The sequence below is a fragment of the Bos indicus x Bos taurus genome, chromosome 19 (genome assembly GCF_003369695.1).
Source record: "Bos indicus x Bos taurus breed Angus x Brahman F1 hybrid chromosome 19, Bos_hybrid_MaternalHap_v2.0, whole genome shotgun sequence".
Classification (NCBI taxonomy): domain Eukaryota; kingdom Metazoa; phylum Chordata; class Mammalia; order Artiodactyla; family Bovidae; genus Bos; species Bos indicus x Bos taurus.
In genome coordinates, this window is record NC_040094.1 from 54,490,580 (window position 1) to 54,509,864 (window position 19,285).

General features: G+C 53.4%; 1 protein-coding gene across 5 annotated transcripts; it reads left to right on the forward strand.

Moving 5' to 3' along the window:
• Nucleotides 1-8,829: 8,829 nt before the first annotated feature.
• Nucleotides 8,830-18,899, forward strand: LGALS3BP (galectin 3 binding protein). 5 transcript variants are annotated; one of them, XM_027518223.1, is made up of 6 exons: nucleotides 8,830-8,975; nucleotides 11,164-11,239; nucleotides 12,293-12,484; nucleotides 13,160-13,291; nucleotides 14,978-15,230; nucleotides 17,286-18,899. In XM_027518223.1, the coding sequence occupies exons 2-6, from the start codon at nucleotides 11,188-11,190 to the stop codon at nucleotides 18,322-18,324; spliced, it is 1,668 nt and encodes a 555-aa protein (XP_027374024.1). In that variant the 5' UTR covers nucleotides 8,830-8,975; nucleotides 11,164-11,187; the 3' UTR covers nucleotides 18,325-18,899. The 5 variants fall into 5 exon arrangements, with proteins under 5 accessions (XP_027374024.1, XP_027374021.1, XP_027374025.1 ...); XM_027518220.1 differs by having other exon boundaries at nucleotides 8,840-8,975; nucleotides 12,284-12,484; XM_027518224.1 differs by lacking the exon at nucleotides 8,830-8,975 and adding an exon at nucleotides 9,736-9,886.
• Nucleotides 18,900-19,285: the final 386 nt, after the last annotated feature.

Below are 19,285 nucleotides of genomic sequence, written 5' to 3' on the forward strand. Positions count from 1 at the left end.
TTCTGGTCTGTGTTGGCTTTTGGCACTGCCGCAGGGGATATGAGAGCCAGTTCACACAGGGGCTCAGAGAAGGGTGCACTTCCTGTGGGGATGAAGAGGGATCCTGGCAAGGAACGAGCCAGAAGCATTCTTGATGCAGGATGGCCGGGGTGCCATGGGAGCTCATGGGATTGGGACCGTGGACCTTTGTGGACTAGAAGCCTTTGTGGAAACCACATCAGCCAGTCCAGCTTGTCCCTAAGCCTGAAGACGCTGCTTTGGTCAGACTGATAAAGAATATAGGTTCTGTTTCCACTCCAGGTTCCAGTCCTGGCTCTGACACTTTGCAACTGTGTGACCGTGGTTGGATCAGCTAACCTCTCTGTGCTTGTATTTCCTCGTCCGTGAAAGGACAGCGATAATGGAGCTACTTCACAGAGCTGTCATGAACAGTAAATGAGTCCATACACAGATTAGCATCTACTTATCCATTTTCTTGGAGGCTACTAGAAGATTGGCAGGGAGGTGGGCTCCAGCAAGGGTTCTTGACTGGTCCAGATGTCGTTAGGTGTCTGATGAGCCTGCAGGAACCAACTAGATCATTCTGGAGGACATTGGGGGCCCTAAGAGGAAGGAACCTCTAACCTCTAACCCTAACCCTAAGAGGAAGGAACCTGGAAGGAGGCAGGTGTAGGTCAGGGTGCCCGTCCTCCTCCATCCTTTCCCCATCCTGCTCGGCCTCCCCAGAGGCTGACGTGAGTGAGCCTCTGCACCTCATCAGCACACTCTGGGACTGACCCCCAACCAGCAGGAAGCACTGATTCCCTCTCCAGGGCTGCCTGCCTCTTGCACTACCTCCAGGAACTACTTCCTGCCTTTGTCGCTTCCGGCCTGGGAGTAGCCAGACCTCCAGATACCAGCTGCACCAGCTCACTCACACCTTGTAAATAGCTCCCCTGTCTTTAAAGCTTCCTTAGAGTATCCTAATCTGGGACCACCTGCTGCGAGCCTGACCAGGACAGTCAGGGAGGAGACTCAACCGTCAAAACCACGCAGGTGTCAAGTAAGGAGGCCGAGTGTTTCCAGGGGCCCGCAGTGAGGAAGCAGTCCTCAGGAGGACAGTCCCAGGATGGGAGATGGGGAGCCAGAGCACATCGAGCTGAGGAGGGGAACAGGGTGAGCAACTGCACATGGAGGAGGAAGGCAGAGAAAATCGGCGCTTGACTGTATCTTAAGCAGCTGTGACACTCTGGGCTCCACACGACTTGGCCTGCCTAGCACTCACACTTGCAATTCATTAGTGTTAGTCACTCAGTTGTGTCCGACTCTTTGTGACCCCATAGCCTATAGCCCGCCAGATTTCTCTGTCCTTGGGATTCTCCAGGCAAGAATACTGGAGTAGATTGCCATTTCCTTCTCCAGGGGATCTTCCTGACCCAGGAATCAAACCTGGGTCTCCTACATTGCAGGCAGATTCTTTACCATCTGAGCCACCAGAAGTGAAGTCGCTCAGTCATGTCCGACTCTTTGTGACCCCATGGACTGTAGCCTACCAGGCTCCTCCATCCATCGGATTTTCCAGGCAAGAATACTGGAGTGAGTTGCCATTTCCTTCTCCAATTCATTAGCAAAAAAGAAATTCCCAAAAGTCATCTCAGAACTAGGTGAAAGAAAATGAGACTAATTTCTTTCCAAATGTTAATCCTGTCTTCTTTATGCACTTCTGCTGGCTTCCCTGGTGGCTCAGAGGTTAAAGTGTCTGCCTGCAATGAGGGAGACCTGGGTTCGATCCCTGGTTCAGGAAGATCCCCTGGAGAAGGAAATGGCAACCCACTCCAGTATTCTTGTCTGGAGAATCCCATGGTTGGAGGAGTCTGGTGGGCTACAGTCCATGGGGTTGCAAAGAGTCAGACACGACTGAGCAACTTTACTTACTTGTGCACTTCAAATTGGTAAATTATACCTTAATAAAACCGTTAATAGATTTGGGTAAAACAAAAATAAAATACCTTCACACAAAGAAAATTCCGAGGCCAAATGACTTTATTGGTAAATTGTGTCTAAGACATTTAAGGAAGAAGTTGTAAGGAGCCAACACAAAATCTTCCATAATTTTGGGAACTGGGAACACCCTCAATTCATTCTGTGAGGGCATCACTGCCCTGATACCAAAACCAGACAAATAGAAGAAAAATACAAACCCTCGTGAACGTAGAAGCAAAAATCCTTGACAGAAATTTAGCCAGTTGAATACAATGTCCTGTAAAATGGACAATACTTCACGACAGACTGTGATTTACTCCAGGAATGCAGGGTTGGTTTAATATTCTAAAATCCACGTAATCCACCATATTTAACAGATGAAGAAGGTAAAACCGTGTGATAATCTCAAAAGATAGAGGAAAAAAAACCGGATGGAATCCAGTACTCATTCATGATTTAAAAGCAAACGGAGACTTCCCTGGTGGTCCAGTGGCTGACTCCAGGCTTCTACTTCAGGGACGTGGGTTCAGTCCCTGGCTTCAGAACTAAGATCCAGCACGGTGCAGGGCCAAAAAAAGAGGATTTGTTAAACACTAAGGATATATTTTCTGAACATTTGTCATAATAAAAATGAATTTTCTTAATACTTTAAATATTTTTAATAAATACAAGCGGGGGGGAAAAAAAAACCTCTTTGCAAACTAGAAATAAAAGGAACTTCTTTAAGCTGGTAAATGGTGTCTGTGGAAAAAACCTTTAGCTAACATAATACTACATGGTAAAAAAACTTTGCTTTGAAGGCTGGGAACAAAGCAAGAATCGGCATTCTCCACCTTTTTTTCCCCTACCACTTAACTTTCTGTTTTGAAATCATTTTAAGCCACAAAGAAGTTGCCAAACTAGAATTAGTGTTGCTGTGTTCCCTTCATGCTGTTACACAACCACAGCTCCGTGATCAAACTAGGAAATTGGCAATGTGCTCGTCACTGTTCTTCACCCACCATCTCTTACGAGGTCCCGGACAGTGCAATTAGGCAAGAGAAAGCAGAATCTTTAGATTGGGAAAGAAAGGGTAAAACTGTCTTTTTTCACCAAGGACAAGTTCAACTAGATAGGAAAACCCTAAGGACTCTTCAAAAAAGACCTAACAGCTGAGTTTAGCAGAGCTGAAGGATACACAGTTCACATACGGAAATTAGTTTTATTTCTGTGCAGTGAACAACTGGAAAATTTTTGAGACAGCAGCATTTATAATAGCACCCCAAAACGTGAAACAGATAAAAGTCTAACAAAATATGTACAAGATCTATATGCTGAAAGTATAAAATCCTGACAACTGGCGATACCAAGTATTGGTGAGCATTTAAACCACTGAAACAGTAATAGGAATTGCCAGTAGGGATGCAAAAATGGGTTCAGCCGCTTTGGAAATTTGACAGTTTCTTAAGAAGTTAAATATACACCGACCATGGGACCCAGTAATCCTGTCCCTCCACAAAAGAAATAAAAACTGACATTCATACAAAGACTTGTCTCTAAACGTTCTTAACAGTTTTATGTGTAATACAGTAGCCATCCCCCACCCTGCCCCTGTATCTGCAGAAGATACTTTCCAAGACTCCATTGGATGCCTGAAACTGTTCAGTTCAGTTCAGTTGCTCAGTTGTGTCCGACTCTTTGCGACCCCATGAACCGTAGCACGCCAGGCCTCCCTGTCCATCACCAACTCCCGGAGTCTACCCAAACCCATGTCCATCGAGTCGGTGATACCATCCAACCATCTCATCCTCTGTCGTCCCCTTCTCCTCCTGCCTTCAATCTTTCCCAGCATCAGGGTCTTTTCAAATGAGTCAGCTCTTCGCATCAGGTGGCCAAAGTATTGGAGTTTCAGCTTCAACATCAGTCCTTCCAATGAACAACCAGTGTCGAGTCCAGCTTGACAAGCAGGGTTTCCGAAAGCACGATACAGCAAGAGAATGAGAAATGAGACACAAGAATTCAGAGAAAAGCGAGGATCAGGGGACCAACGCCGCTCCAAGCTGAAGGAGCCGAAACTGAATTCAAGCCGGCTTTAGTATACTTTCAGCCAGGAATGAAAGAGTAAGCGGGGAGTTAAACTATAACTCATGTGGCCTTCAGGGCCAAAGAACAAAACAATCATTAACCATTGAGTAATTAGGAAATAGCAATCAATAACACATCAGTAACTAAGACTAATATTCTTATCTATAGATTTTCCACCAGATATGTAAAACATATGACTCTGAGACACCAGTTGAGAAATAGTCTGGGGTCCGTCTTCCGACCCCAGGATCATATCCTGTTTTCGAGACTATGAACTGTTCCCTCTGGACTTGTTCCAAGAGTTTCATGCCTTATAGCATCCAGTTTATCAATAATTATGAATTTCTTTTGCGGCCCTTGCCAGGGCCTGCTTTTCTTTTATTCTTCCTGTCTCCTACAAACTAGGACTGATCTCCTTTAGGATGGACTAGTTGGATCTCCGTGCAGTCCAAGGGACTCTCAAGAGTCTTCTCCAACACCACAGTTCAAAAGCATCAAGTCTTCGGCGCTCAGCTTTCTTTATACTCCAACTCTCACATCCATACATGACTACTGGAAAAATCATAGCCTTGACTAGACGGACCTTTGTTGGCAAAGTAATGTCTCTGCTTTTGAATACGCTATCTAAGTTGGTCATAACTTTCCTTCCAAGGAGTAAGCATCTTTTAATTTCATGGCTGCAATCACCATCTGCAGCAATCTTAGAGCCCAGAAAAGTAAAGTCAGCCACTATTTCCACTGTCTCCCCATCTATTTGCCATGAAGTGATGGGACCGGATGCCATGATCTTCGTTTTCTGAATGTTGAGCTTTAAGCCAACTTTTTCACTCTCCTCTTTCACTTTCATCAAGAGGCTCTTTAGTTCTTCTTCACTTTCTGCCATAAGGGTGGTGTCATCTGCATACCTGAGGTTATTGATATTTCTCCCGTCAATCTTGATTCCAGCTTGTGCTTCCTCCAGTTCAGCGTTTCTCATGATGTACTCTGCATATAAGTTAAATAAGCAGGGTGACAATATACAGCCTTGACATACTCCTTTTCCTATTTGGAACCAGTCTGTTGTTCCATGTCCAGTTCTAACTGTTGCTTCCTGACCCGCATACAGATTTCTCAGGAGGTAGGTCAGGTGGTTTGGTATTTCCATCTCTTTCAGAATTTTCCACAGTTTATTGTGATCTACACAGTAGGAGTACGCAGATCACCAGTTGCCAGGGTTGGGGGCTGGTAGAGGAGATTGTCAGCAAAGGGCCTAAGAGAACCTTGAGAGATGATAAGAATGTTCTCTATATTACGGTTGTGGTTACCGTCTGTATACATTTGCCAAAGCTCATTAAATTGATGCACTTTATTGTATGTAAATTATCAGATCTCAAGTAAGTCTTTTGAAAAAGTGGTTGACATGCCAGCAGTCCCCCTTCTTGGCTGTGTAACTAGGTGGGCTTCCCTTCTCTGCACCTCTGTTTTCTCATCTATTAAAGAGTTAATAAGAGGATTGCCTGGTGGTCCAGTGGTTAAGAATCTGCCTGCCAATTCAGGGAACACGGGTTCGATCCCTGGTCTGGGAAGAGTCCACATGCCTCGGGGCAACTAAGCCTGTGTGCCACAACTACTGAGCCCATGTGCCTAGAGCCTGTGCTCTGCAACAAGAGACGCCAGCACACTGCGAAGCCCGTGCAGGACAACTGGAGAGTGGCCCCTGCTCACTGCAGTTAGAGAAAGCAGCGAAGAAGCAGCTAGAGAAAGCAACGAAGACCCAGTGCAGCAAAAATAATGAATAAATAATGTTTTTTAAAGAGTTAGTAAGAGTTCCTTAGAAGAAAAGCTATGACAGCATCTTAAAACCTAGACAGCAGGAAAGAGACACGTGTACCCCAATGTTCATCGCAGCACTGTTTATAATAGCCAGGACATGGAAGCAACCTAGATGTCCATCAGCAGATGAATGGATAAGAAAGGTATGGTACATATACACAATGGAGTATTACTCAGCCATTAAAAAGAATACATTTGAATCAGTTCTAATGAGGTGGATGAAACTGGAGCCTATTATACAGAGTGAAGTAAGCCAGAAGGACAAACACCAATACAGTATACTAACGCATATATATGGAATTTAGAAAGATGGTAATGATAACCCTGTATACGAGACAGCAAAAGAGACACTGATGTATAGAACAGCCTTATGGACTCTGTGGGAGAGGGAGACGGTGGCAAGATTTGGGAGAATGGCATTGAAACATGTGAAATGTCATGTATGAAACGAGATGCCAGTCCAGGTTCAATGCACGATGCTGGATGCTTGGGACTGGTGCACTGGGACGACCCAGAGGGATGGTATGGGGAGGGAGGAGGGCCGAGGGTTCAGGATGGATTTTCTTTTAAAAATTTAGAAAAAATAAATAAATAAAATGGATAAAGTAAAAAAAAAAAACAAAAAAAAAACCTAGACAGCAGACTTCATTTTGCTGACAAAGGTCCATATAGTCAAAGCTATTGTTTTTCTAGTAGTCATGTATGGATGTGAGAGTTGGACCATAAGGCTGAGTGCCAAAGAATCGATGTTTTCTAACTGAGGTGCTAAAGAAGACTTTTGAGAGTCCGTTGGACAGCAAGGAGATTGAATCAGTCAGTCCTAAAGGAAATCAACCCTGAATACTCGTTGGAAGTACTGATGCTGAAGCTGAAGCTCCCAAAACTTGGAACACCTGATGCAAAGAGCCGATTCATTGGAAAAGACCCTGATGCTGGGAAAGATTGAAGGCAGGAGGAGAAGGGGGCGGCAGAGGATGAGATGGTTGGATGGCATCACCGATTCAATGGACATGAGTTTGAGCAAACTCTGGAAGATAGTGAAGGACAGGGAAACTTGACGTCCTGCAGTCCTTGGAGTCACAAAGAGTCGGACATGACTGAGTGACTGAACAACAACAGCTTCCTGTAGAGGTTGGGAGTATTGAATGGGTCCCATCAAAGACTATAGCAGTGCCAGCTGTCTCTATGTTAGCATCACAGGCAGCGTTCCCCTGTTTGGTGGAGCGGGAGAGGAGGCACAAAAGAAAGTCTAAAGGCTTCATATGGGCTCTGGTCTCTGACAGCCCCAGCACACTCCTGACTGCATTGGCTGTGGCTGCCTGCTTACAGCAGCCGCGTCCACATGGTCCCCACCGGCCCGATTATCTGTGGAGCCAGGCTTCCACGGATGGTCTCCTTATCACAGCTTAGTCACTTCTCTCTGGAGAAGATAGCCTCAATTCCTGTTCCACTTCCCTTAGTGGGCGGAAGACTGGAAAAGCCGGAGGGGAACAGACACCCCTGCTTTGATCCCAAATCCTTCAGCAGCTTGGGTTTTTCCAACGTCGCCACCAGTTCCTCCCAAAGGACTTCCTCCGTGCTCTTGACCCTGACCAGCTCCTTACTGGGGCAAGAACCAATGGAGGCTGGAAGTGACAAGGCCAGGGTTTCTGTGACAGCCAGCACTGAGGGTCCTTCAGTTGGGTCGGATGTTAAAACTCTCCAGTCTCTTCTGCTGCTTCTGTTTCTGTGGCTCCACTCCCCTTTTCCCCCCACGGAGCTTTACAGCTTCTTTGGAGGGGATCACATGAGCCCATAGCCCCCTCAAACCTCACGTTTTGGGCAAATAGTCATTGAATGGTTGACCCGAGGGCTCACTGTCTTGGACTCAAGAGCTGCCAGGGAAACTCTGTCTCCCCACTAATGGTTCTCAGCCCTGGCTGTACATAGAACCACCTGCAAGGCTTCAAGACCAACGCCTGTCCCCACCCTAGAGATTGTGGATGTGAACGCTGGGAGTTCGTGAGACACCTGGGTGATTCTCAGGAGCCGACCAGGGCGACAGCCAGCAGGTTAGAGAGACCTGGGGACATTCCTAGGGGATAACTCTCGTCCAGAACCTGGGATGCAAATGACAGAAAGAAAAGAGGATGTTGATTGCCTCCTTTAACCTTGAAGCCAGGGCTTGGCCTTGAGTTCAGGCCTGGGGGACACAGGTGCTCAAACCATAGCATCAGGACCTGGGTTCCTCCATCTCTCAGCTCTGCCCTCACCTGCATCCTCAGCTGGGCTTTCCTCAGGGCACAGTCAGGGGCACCAGGGGCATCAGCACCTCCAGGCCACCTGCTCCCTACAGGGTCCCCTTCCAGCAATCTAAAACTGACCCCCCAGGTCGGCTGGGATCACAACACCTCCCTGACACCATTGTCTCCAACCTGCCAGACTCAGGCCAGACCCAGTGTGCTTCCCCAGGGGAAAATCGAGGTGCAGGCTCTCTGTCAGAGGGAAGGAAAGGGAGTGGCTGTGAGATGGGCAGAACAATTTACGTCCACTCCAGAGGTTCTGCCCCCGCCCCAGAGGGGTGAGGTGTTCAGGTCAGGCATGTCAAGTGCTTAGAGCAGAGTGAGCACCCTCCTACCCCTGCCCCCAGCAACACGTGAGACCCAGGAGACGGGCGTGGGCGTGCAGTGAAAGAGCCCACGGTCCCTGGATGCAGACAGAACCTGTCCACGCCCTTCCTCTGCTCTTCTGACCACTAACTCCTGCTGCCCCTCCTCTCCCCTCCCCCAGCACCCACCCCGGCGCCGGTTTAGCTTGTGAGAGTGTTGAAATTCAAATACAGCCATCAGCCGCCTTGCTCTGTAACCAGAGCAAAATCAGCCAGACTGCAGCCTTGGGCGGCTGCCATCCTCCCCATCGCCATCCCAGCCACCCCCACTCAGAGCCAAGGGCGGGGAGGGAAGCAGGAAGCCTTGGCAGCAGCCAACCCCAGAAGGAAACAGGGTCAGGTGGTTTCTAGAAATTGAAACTAGACTGAGCTTCCTGAAGCGCTTCCTGGGACCAGCCTGACACACTCTGACCTGGGAGGGTTTTCTGGGTTGGAGGTTCCTCTGCAAGTGGGAGGCCTTAGGACAGCCATCCGCAGGTGCCCCGAGCAGGTAAGCTGGTAACCTTTTGCTCTCAGGTGGGTGTCCCTCTCTTTATACAGTGTAATCTTGCAGCGGCCAAGTCTCCCAGCCTGTGCTCAGTTAGGGATCTGATGCTCCTCCTGAAACCAGGGCCCATCACTGCTGCTCCTGTGTCTCTCTGTCCAACAGTTGGGCAGGTTGTTCACTGGTGCACAAGGACACCACCCAAAGGGGCAAGCAGTTCAGCCGAGGTGCTCCCTCCGATCTGTGCTTTTCAGCTCAGGCTGCTGCTGCTGCTACTGCTAAGGCACTTCAGTCGTGTTCGACTCTGTGCGACCCCATAGACGGCAGCCCACCAGGCTCCCCCGTCCCTGGGATTCTCCAGGCAAGAACACTGGAGTGGGTTGCCATTTCCTTCTCCAATGCAGGAAAGTGAAAAGTGAAAGTGAAGTCGCTCAGTCGTGTCCGACTCCTAGTGACCCCATGGACTGCAGCCTTTCAGGCTCCTCCATCCATGGGATTTTCCAGGCAAGAGTACTGGAGTGGGTTGCCATTTCAGCTCAGGCTAAGCCTGCCCAAAGGAAGAGCACCTTTCCCCAATTTGCACAAGAGTGCCGAATGGCCCCGGGCAGATAATTCTGCCTCATCACTGGAATGAGTCAGGCAAAAATGGGTGGCCACAGACAGCCGGAGGGCAGTGACATTTGCATACCATGAGCCAAGTGCCTGATTGGCCATCTGCCTGGGACCCTGGGTTCCGGTTTCAGGATGAGCGAAGCTGGTGGCCCCCACTCTCTGGGGAGTGCAGAGGGTGACCAGCCGTCCCCATGTGCCTAGGACCGAGAGCATGTCCCAGGACATAGGACTTCCAGTGCTAAAACTGGGACAGACCCCAGTGTGCTGCGTGGTTGGTCATCCTGGCCACTCGGCCAACAGCTGAGGTCAGTGTAATGAAGAGAGGGTGGCCGCTGGGCAGATTCCCCCACGGCCACTCACCACCCACAGCTCCCCAGCTGTGTGAGCAGAGCTGGCTATCCTTCCGGGCTTCAGCCCCCTCACTTGTAAGGTGGGATCAACGAGGTCTTTCTCAGGGTCGTGGTCGGGATTCCGTGAGCCAGTGGTGTGAGCAGTCCAATCCAGGGACTCTGCTCAGTGACAGCGGACCCTCCTGCCTGGGAGCCCCCGGAGGGTCTGGTTACCAGGCCCTGACTCGAGTGGTGCAACAACAGCGGCCACAGCCCTGCTGGCTGGGCCCTGAGGCGGGGTGTGGGTGTCGCAAGGCCCTCACTGGGCCAGAGCAGCAGGGACTCTGCACCCGCTCCATGCCCCTCTTCCCGCCTCACCGTGCTGGTATGTGGACATGAAGGAGGGAGGCAGGTGAGGGCCAGGATGTGGGCGAAGAGAAAAAGCGAGCCATGAGAATGACAGAGGCAAGACAGCCCGGCAAAAGTGGAGAGACTTGGGTGCCCCCCGCTCCCCTTCCCCAGGGCTGGCTGTGTGGCCTTTGCGGTCCCCCGCCTCCTCCAGCCTCTGTTTCTTGGGGACACTGACCTCAGAGGCGGCAGTGCCAGGACCAGAGTGTCCTCTCGTCTCGTTCCCCTGCCCCAGTCTCCCCCAACCCCACCCAGCTGCCCAGGCGGAGGCCTGGGTCTTAGCCCTCAACCCTCTTCCCCCGCCCCCCGCCCACCCCCAGCCCAGTCTCTTCACTGCCGTCCGTCGCCGTGTCGCCCCTGCCCGGACTTTTGTGGCCTCCTCCTGACACATCTCCCCACCCTGCCCACCCTCGACCCCTCCCTTCCACATTCCACATGGTCCATTTCATGCAAAGTTCTTCGGCAGCTGCAGACCTCAGGGTACTCTCGCAGGCTGGCCTGCCTTCTGAGCCATCCCTGCTATCTCTCAGCCACCCTGAACGGGGTCCCCCAGGCTCCCCAATCTCGGCCCTGCACCCTCTGCCTCCTCCCTCCCCGCCCTTCCCACCCATGTCCCCTGACAGTCATGCCCAGGGCCTAGCTTTCTGATATGGGCACCTTTTTCCTCCCGCTGTCCTCGCTGCCCAGAGACCCCCCCTTCATCTGGGCAAGTCTTCCTCATCCTCAGAGGACCACCTTCAGACGAGGTGAGGGCCCCCGCTGGGACACCCAGAGCACCCTCCACGAGGAGGGCCCGAGGCCTGTCCAGCTCCACCCTCTCACTCTGCTGCCTCCTTTCGCTGCAGGACAAGGGACCCCCAGGCAAGGCCATGGCCCCTCTACGGCTCTTCTGGATATGGCTGCTGGTCGTGGGGACTCGAGGTGAGCTGACCCCCAGGAATGCTGAGAGCAGCCGTCTGTGACCTTGCTCTACAAGGTCAGCCCCTTCCCCTTGCAGAAAGTCAAGGCAGTGTTCTGCGCGGCGCCTGGGTCACAGGGGCCAGCCTGGGTCTTCGCTCCTGCGTGAAGCCCTGGATGGCCCAACTCATGGCTTGGAGATTTGGAGAGGAGGTCGGGGGGCTCCATTCTCATCCAGCTGGAACCAGAGGGACCAGGCAGGAGGGGCTCACAGAGCAGCCGAGCCCCGAGGGGCCTGGGGTCGGTGCCCTTTGGACAGTCAGCATCCAGAGTCCTGGACACCTGTCCTCACGCTCTTCACACTCAGAGGCCCTTCCTCTTCCCAGTGACCCCATGGAAGGCCTGTTACACCCCATCTGAGAAGTGCCCTTTGACCTGGCACCCGGCTCCTGCCTGACCCTGTCGGCTCCAGCAGGGGCTGAGGTGGGGCTGGGTGGGGAGGTCAGCGGGCTGAGTCCCAGAAGAATGAATGTGGAGTGGGACCCTGCTTTCTCTCCTGGTCTGGCATACTCTTCCTGTGTTTCCAGGGTGCTCTGGACCTTTGCCCTCAGGCCTTCCCAAACATCCCTCCCAGGACTCCTTGCCATGGTGCCCAGGCTGCACCCCAAGCCCCAGACACCCACAGGTGGGGCCAGTGTGGGCCTGTTCTTCCCTTGGGGTCCTGCCACCCCACTCTCAGGTGGCACCAAGCGCCCCCCTGGCCCGTCTCTATCAATGGCATGAAGGACTCAGAGCTCAAGGACTAGAAAGGGGACGTCTACCCTCAGTGTGTGTATGGGGGCGGGGGGGGTGTCTATGTGTATTTTTCACTCCTCCCAGGGGCTGATCCCCTCGAGGATGGATGGGGTGTTCAAAGCTAATGGTCCAGGGTTCACCCCTGTTGAGGAGAACTCTACAGCCCCCACGAAAGCCCATGGTCCCCAGGAGTGTGGGGTAGCCATGCTTCCGCCCAGGGATGAAGGCCCAGCACCCAGCCTCCATCTTTGCTGACCTCTGCTCTCCCTTGAGAGCCCACAGGCGTGAAAGATGGCGACATGCGGCTGGCTGACGGGGGCTCCGCCAACCAGGGCCGCGTGGAGATCTACTACAACGGCCAGTGGGGGACGGTGTGTGAGAACATGTGGGACCTGACGGACGCCAGCGTCGTCTGCCGGGCCCTGGGCTTCCAGAACGCCACCGAGGCTCTGGGCGGGGCCGCCTTCGGGCCAGGTAACCCACGGGTCCCCGGGTCCCCCAAAGCAGGATGCGCTGCCAAGGAACCAGGCCCAGGAAGGGGTCATACCTAAGGCGTGCAAATGGCATTCCCACCACTGGCCAAGGTTTCCAAGGGGCAGAAGCTCTGCGCTGGCCAAGAGCTGGCCGCCCAGTCTGCACTCCACTTGCCTAGCAGCTGTTCCCTCCAGCCCAGAAACTCCACTCCAGACTTTACCTTCTTGAAACAGTTTCCCCCTAAAAGAAAAGTCTGTGTGCAGTGCCTATGACTCTGAAAAAATGAGAAATCATCCACGTATTCAGCCAGAGGGGTAGATACATAAGTTACGCAGTAATTATTTGATATCTACAAAGCGGACGGACCGGGTCGAACAAGGCTAGTTCATGGTACAAAGTTACAATAATAGATCTGCACCCATGCTCGAGTAGTCACACGACAGTGCCGGGTAAAAACACGTGCCCACATGGACCCACGCTGGAGGGGACGTCACCAACTAGGCCCTGCTTTACTGGGGTGGCAGGATTTGCAGAGTGCTTTTCTCCATCTCTGTGTGTAACTGCGACTGTCCTTTCCTAGGCTTCTCAGGGAAGCAGCTCTGTTGGCAGGGCCTTCCTCCCCGGCCGAGAGCCCCAGCCCCCCTCCAGGCTCAGTTGTCCTTGCTGTGCTTCCAGGATATGGCCCTATCATGCTGGACGAGGTGAGGTGCACGGGGACAGAGCCCTCGCTGGCCAACTGCTCATCCCTGGGCTGGATGCGGAGCAACTGCAGACACGACAAGGACGCCAGCGTGATCTGCACCAACGGTGAGCAAGGGGGCGCGGAGTGGGGCGGCCGGGTGCCCCATCCTGGGCCCCAGAGGCCCGGCCTGGATCCCAGGGACGGTGGTCAGGCCGGTTCCCCGGCTCCATGTGAATCACACACCTACCTGAGCAAAGGTTCACAGGTGATGCCCGCTCTCCAGGAGGGGTGGGAAAGCCTGCAGTTCCCACCACAGTAAAGAATCCCCGTGAGACAGGAAGCAGTTGTCACCGGGCTCAGGCTCCTGGCTCAGCGGCGCCCCCTTGCTGTGACATGGGGAAGTACAGGGAGACTAACTCTGCTCTAGGCACAAGGGCGGGGCCTTGCTGCCGTGAGAGGATTGAAGATGAAGAGTTTTAGGTAAAATAAATATGCATATTTTCTCTCTCTTTGTTTTTTTGAAGAGAACAAATTTAAAGAATGGCCAATCCTAAATATAATAGATCAATGCCATAAAATCAATAAACCAGTGCTGTTGCTTAGTCTCGCAGTCGTGTCCGACTCTGTGACCCCATGGACTGTAGCCTGCCAGGCTCCTCTGTCGATGGGGAATCTCCAGGCGAGGACACTGGAGTGGGTTGCCATGCCCTCCTCCAGGGGATCTTCCCAACCCAGGGATAGAACCCCAGTCTCCCACACCCCAGGCGAATTCTTTACCATCTGAGCCACCAGGGAAGCCCCAGTAAACCAGAAAAGCTAGCAGTAAAAATAATGATAATAATATACACACTTTATTTTTTTTTTTAAATAATGTACATACCTTAATTAAACAATACTTTATTGGGACTTCCCTGGTGGCACTGTAATTATGACTCCACACTTCCAGTGCAGAGGACATGGGTTCAATTCCTGGTCAGGGAACTAGGATCCTGCATGCCATGAGGTACAGCCAAAAGAACCCAGTACTTGAGTGCTAAAAATTGCTAACTACCCTCCGAGCCTTCAGCAAGTCATAATCTTTTTGCAGTAGTAACATCAAAGATCACTGAGAATTGCCAAACCATGACACAGAGACACAAAGTGAGCAAATGTCATTGGAAAAAAAAAATAGCAGAGCTCAAGACACTGTTGCCGCAACCTTCAGTTTCTGAGAAACATGGCCACGCACAGTAAAGTGAGGTGCCTCTGCACCCCGTGTCTGCACACTGCAGGCTTACCCCTTGAATCGGCAGCCTTCTGTTTCTGCTGGGAAAGGGGGTGCATCACCCCCAAACCAGGCTGGGAGCTTCCAGTAGCTTCTCTAGGCCTCAGTCCCTTGTAGGAGGCTACCAAGGACCCCAAAGCTCTAAACCACATTGCCATGGGACCCTCTTCAGACCAGACGAGGCAGGAGGTTCAGGTTTTAGAAAGTCACATCTGGGTGATTGATTGACTGACTGATTGGGATAGGACCCCAAGTTCTGGAAGTCAGCCCCTCCAGATCCCCCCCAAGATGTGCCATCTGAATGTTGGGTGGGGCAGGTGAGCTATGACATAGGGGTGTTTGACGGGGTGGGGCTCTGGGCCACGGGGGCCAACGGCACCCTGCGTTCCAGGGCCGTTCTTTCCTCGTCTCCCCAGGAGCCTTTCTGAGTTGATAAGGCAGGATCCACAGTTTAAGGGAAGAATCTGACTCCGGGGAGCAAAAGTATTTTTGGGTCACAGAAGAAGCGAGTGCCGGGGCCCCTCCTAACATGTGTCTCCCTCCATAGAAACCAGAGGTGTCTACACCCTCGACCTATCTGGCGAACTCCCTGCGGCCCTAGAGCAGATATTTGAGAGCCAGAAGGGCTGTGACCTGTTCATCACGGTGAAGGTGCGTGAGGAAGACGAGATAGCCATGTGTGCCCACAAGCTGATCCTGTCCACCAACCCCGAGGCCCACGGCCTATGGAAGGAGCCGGGCAGTAGGGTCACCATGGAGGTGGACTCTGAGTGTGTGCCCGTCGTCAAGGACTTCATCAGGTGAGTGGCCTCGGGGCCGGGCCCGGGGACTGGGCAGCGTCCCCGCCAAAGGAAAACCCCAGGGACCAGGGATGCGGCACCAGCCACAGCTGTGCTCACCTGAACACATGCGAGGGCAACCGCATATGTGCTCTCACACTTGTGTGCTCACACACCCACACACGTGCGCACACGCACCTTCACAGCCACGGGTCCTCACCTTTGCACACACATTCTTATGTATTCTTTCCACAGGGACTGTGAGAAATGGGTCAGCCCTCACACATACACACACACACACACCCCACACCTGTCTCTCAGGTGTCATAAGCACCCAAAAAAATAACTATCAAAGTCATTCTTCCTCTTCTCACCTCACTGATCTGCTCCTGCGAAAATTGTTTTTTAAAGAAACGGGAATCCAAGTCTGCTGCCTGAAGAAAGTGGGGAGAAAATCCCCAGGCGGCACCGTCCAGGCGTCAGTCTAACCAGCCGGCCAACCACACCGGGAGCCCGTCTCCCATTTGAGAGTGGCCCCCGAGGGGTCAGCCCCTTCCCCCACAGACCATCCTGCTGGGGGGTCACTATGTCACCACCTCAGGTGGGCTTCCCAGGGACTGGCGTTCTGGGAGCATCAATTTAAAGAGAGAACCAAGTGTATGAAAAGCCGTTCCCTCTCATGACCCAAAGTTGTAGGTAGCCGAAAGTGACATTTAAGAGGAATCGGCAAATGGCAGTTTAAAAAGATTAAATGGCGTCTTCTCAGCCAAGGATGAGAGCTTGGCAGCTGTCCTGTGCCCCTCCCAGCAGGACTGAGGTCTGTGATGCATCTGTGCCTGGCCCCAGCCTCTCAGCCCGTCAGTCACCGCCCTTGGTCAGAGTCAGTGGTTCTCTGGACTGTCTAGCCATGTGCTCCAGCTCGCTCTCTCTGCCTCTCTCTGCCTTCCTGCCTCTGTCTGCCTGTCTCTCTCTGCCTCTCACTCCATCTCTCTCTATCTTCCTATTGCCCCGTATCTTGGTGTCTCTCCCTCCCTCCCTCTCTCTCTGTCTCTCTCCCTCCTCTAAGGCAGGGAGGCAGCAATGAGCCCCACCCAGGCCCTAGAGGGCCTCTGGAGACCCTTGTTCACTGCCTCCACCACCCCCCACTCCCGTTCCCTCTGCCCGGCAGCCCCCACGTGGTGCAGATGACCATTTTTGCTCTTGAGTTCACGTTCAGCAGCAGGATCACAGGATGTACTGAGCACATCAGGGCGGAGCAGCGGTGGGACGAGGGCCGGCCCACCCCGCTGCTGCCACTGGGCTCTGTGGGGTCCCGGCTCCTTTCTGGGCACCTGAGTCTCCATGTTCAGGTGATAGGGAAGCCAGCAAGTCTGAGGCTCCCTGGAAGGCTCGTCATTCGAGAGAAGCAGTGGAGAGAGTTTGTTTGGTTCTTTCCAAAGCAGGGCCCCACTCATCATCTCCCAGGAGACGGCAGGGGCCATCGCCTGGCGTTTCCCCTCCCAGCAGGCTCCCTCCACACAAGTCTTCACAAGCAGAGTGCCTCCTGGTGGCGCACCGAATTACGTGGCGGGTGGCATAGACTGGGTGCCACCCACAGGGCTCACAGCTGGCAAGGATGGCAGACAGGAGGTGACCCATGACGATCCCTATGTCACAGGGGCACCAGACAGGTGCTGGGGCACAGGGGCACCCATGGGCACCCAGTGGGGAACTCAAGAGTTCTGCCCAGGGGCGTGACAGGGGAAAGGGAAGGGCAGAGCCCCGGATGGCCAGCAGGTCCTGGTGTCGGGGCCCAGCCCATGAAGATGATGGTGATGATGGAGGTGGGACCGTCCCCACCGATGAGGATGGAGCAACATCCTCAAGGAGTCTGGGGTCCGCCCAGCTGCCTGTGGCTCTCGGCCCATATGAGCTTAGACTGGGGGTTGACTCAGGAGATAAGTCGGGGGCTCCGAAGGCCCCCTGAAATAGCTGACACCCTGGGCATCAGCAGTCAGCCAGACACCCGCACCAGGGCACACCTGTCGTCCTTCGGGAGAAGGGGTGTGGCCAGGCATCAGCCCTCGTCTCCCTCAGGTACCTCTACTCCCGGAGGATCGACGTGTCCCTGTCGTCAGTGAAGTGTTTGCACAAGCTCGCCTCTGCCTACCAGGCCAAGCAGCTGCAGAGCTACTGCGGGCACCTCTTTGCCATCCTCATCCCCCAGGACCCCTCTTTCTGGACACCCCTGGAGCTCTACGCCTACGCCCTGGCCACCCGGGACCCTGTGCTGGAGGAGATCTGCGTGCAGTTCCTGTCCTGGAACTTCGGGGCCCTGACGCAGGCCGAGGCCTGGCCAAGCGTCCCCCCGGCCCTGCTCCAAGGTCTGCTCTCCAGGACCGAACTGGTGGTGCCCAGCGAGCTGGTCCTGCTGCTGGCTGTGGACAAGTGGAGCCAGGAGAGGCACACCTCCCACAGGGAAGTGGAGGCCTTGGTGGAGCAGGTCCGGTTCCCCATGATGCCACCCCAGGACCTCTTCTCGCTGCAGTTTAACCTGTCCCTGTACTGGAGTCACGAGGCGCTCTTCCAGAAGAAGATCCTGCAGGCCCTGGAGTTCCACACCGTGCCCTTCGAGCTGCTGGCTCAGTACTGGGGCCTGAACCTCACTGAGGGCACCTACCAGCCCCGGCTTTACACCTCGCCCACCTGGAGCCAATCCGTGATGAGCTCCAGTTACAACCCCTCCCGGTCCTTCCAGACCCCCCAGCACCCCAGCTTCCTCTTCCATGACAGCTCTGTCTCCTGGTCTTTCGTCTACCTCCCTACCCTCCAGAGCTGCTGGAACTACGGGTTCTCGTGCTCCTCTGATGACCCCCCACTCCTGGCTCTCTCCAAGTCCAGCTACTCCAAGTCCAATCCCACCATCGGCTATGAAAACCGGGCCCTGCTGCACTGTGAGGGGAGCTTTGTGGTAGACGTCATCGACTTCAAGGGCTGGAAGGCCCTGGTCCCCAGTGCCCTGGCTACCAACAGCTCCAGGAGCACTTCCCTCTTCCCCTGCCCGTCAGGGGTCTTCAGCAGGTTCCAAGTCGTCATCCGTCCCTTCTACCTGACCAACTCCACGGACATGGACTAGACTCGAGGCTGGAGGTCAGGGTGGGCAGGAGTTCATAGAGGCTGGGCACCTCCCCTCCTTCACCTCCTCTCTGCAGCCACCTCCAGTCACCGGCCACCAGGTGGCCCCCCTGCTTCCGTTGATCTCTCTGAGCTTACGGAAATTACTGGAAGACTTCAGCTACTGCAGACTTCCCTGGTGGCTCAGATGGTAAAGAATCTGCCTGCAATGTAGGAGACCTGGGTTCAACCCCTGGGTCGTGAGGATCCCCTGGAGAAGGGAATAGCAACCCACTCCAGTATTCTTGCCTGGAGAATCCCATGGACAGAGGAGCCTGGCAGGCTACAGTCCATGGAGTCGCAAAGAGTCAGAGACAACTTGTTGCAAAGAGTTGGACACAACTGAGCGACTAACACTTCCTTCCTTCAACTAGTGCACTCACAAGCTGAGAACTCCCACTTCAACTGCCAGCTTAATTTGTTGGGAAGCAATGAGATGTGAGCCAGGAGCTGTGGGGTTTCCTACCTGGCCTTTCACTTTCTCCACCCTCTGCTGTCCCTTGTCTGAGATCATTAAAATTGCACTGTGGTTCCCAAGTTCTCTTGTTCACGCAGAAGAGGCTGTTGAGTTCATAGGGTGTTGGGACAGAGGATGATTCGCTAGGCCCTGGGATCAAGTAATGAGCTGACGTGGTCCCTTCTCTGTGAAGCTGCTGCAGTCTCGTGGGTGAGACAGGCCATCACAAGTAAGCAAACACTTGGGGTGAGGACCAGAGGGAATAATGGGTGATGGAAACCAGAGGAAGGAAGGTGGGAGGCACAGGCTGGAGCTACTTTAGTGGATCTCAGTGGAGAAATGAAGAGTGCGAGGCAGCAGGCGTGGGGGAAATGGCAGGAGGGTGTGTGTGTTCCAGGGAGAAGGAACAGTAGGTGATCGGAATCTTGGCCCCATCAATCTTCCCACTTGTGCACTGGGAAGAGGG

Excerpts from the sequence above, each read along its gene's own strand:
- LGALS3BP (XM_027518220.1), top strand. The coding sequence starts at position 11,188 with ATGGCCCCTCTACGGCTCTTCTGGATATGGCTGCTGGTCGTGGGGACT. Across the intron at positions 12,485-13,159 it reads CGGGGCCGCCTTCGGGCCAG|GATATGGCCCTATCATGCTG; the intron begins GTAACCCACGGG and ends CTGTGCTTCCAG. Across the intron at positions 15,231-17,285 it reads GTCGTCAAGGACTTCATCAG|GTACCTCTACTCCCGGAGGA; the intron begins GTGAGTGGCCTC and ends CGTCTCCCTCAG.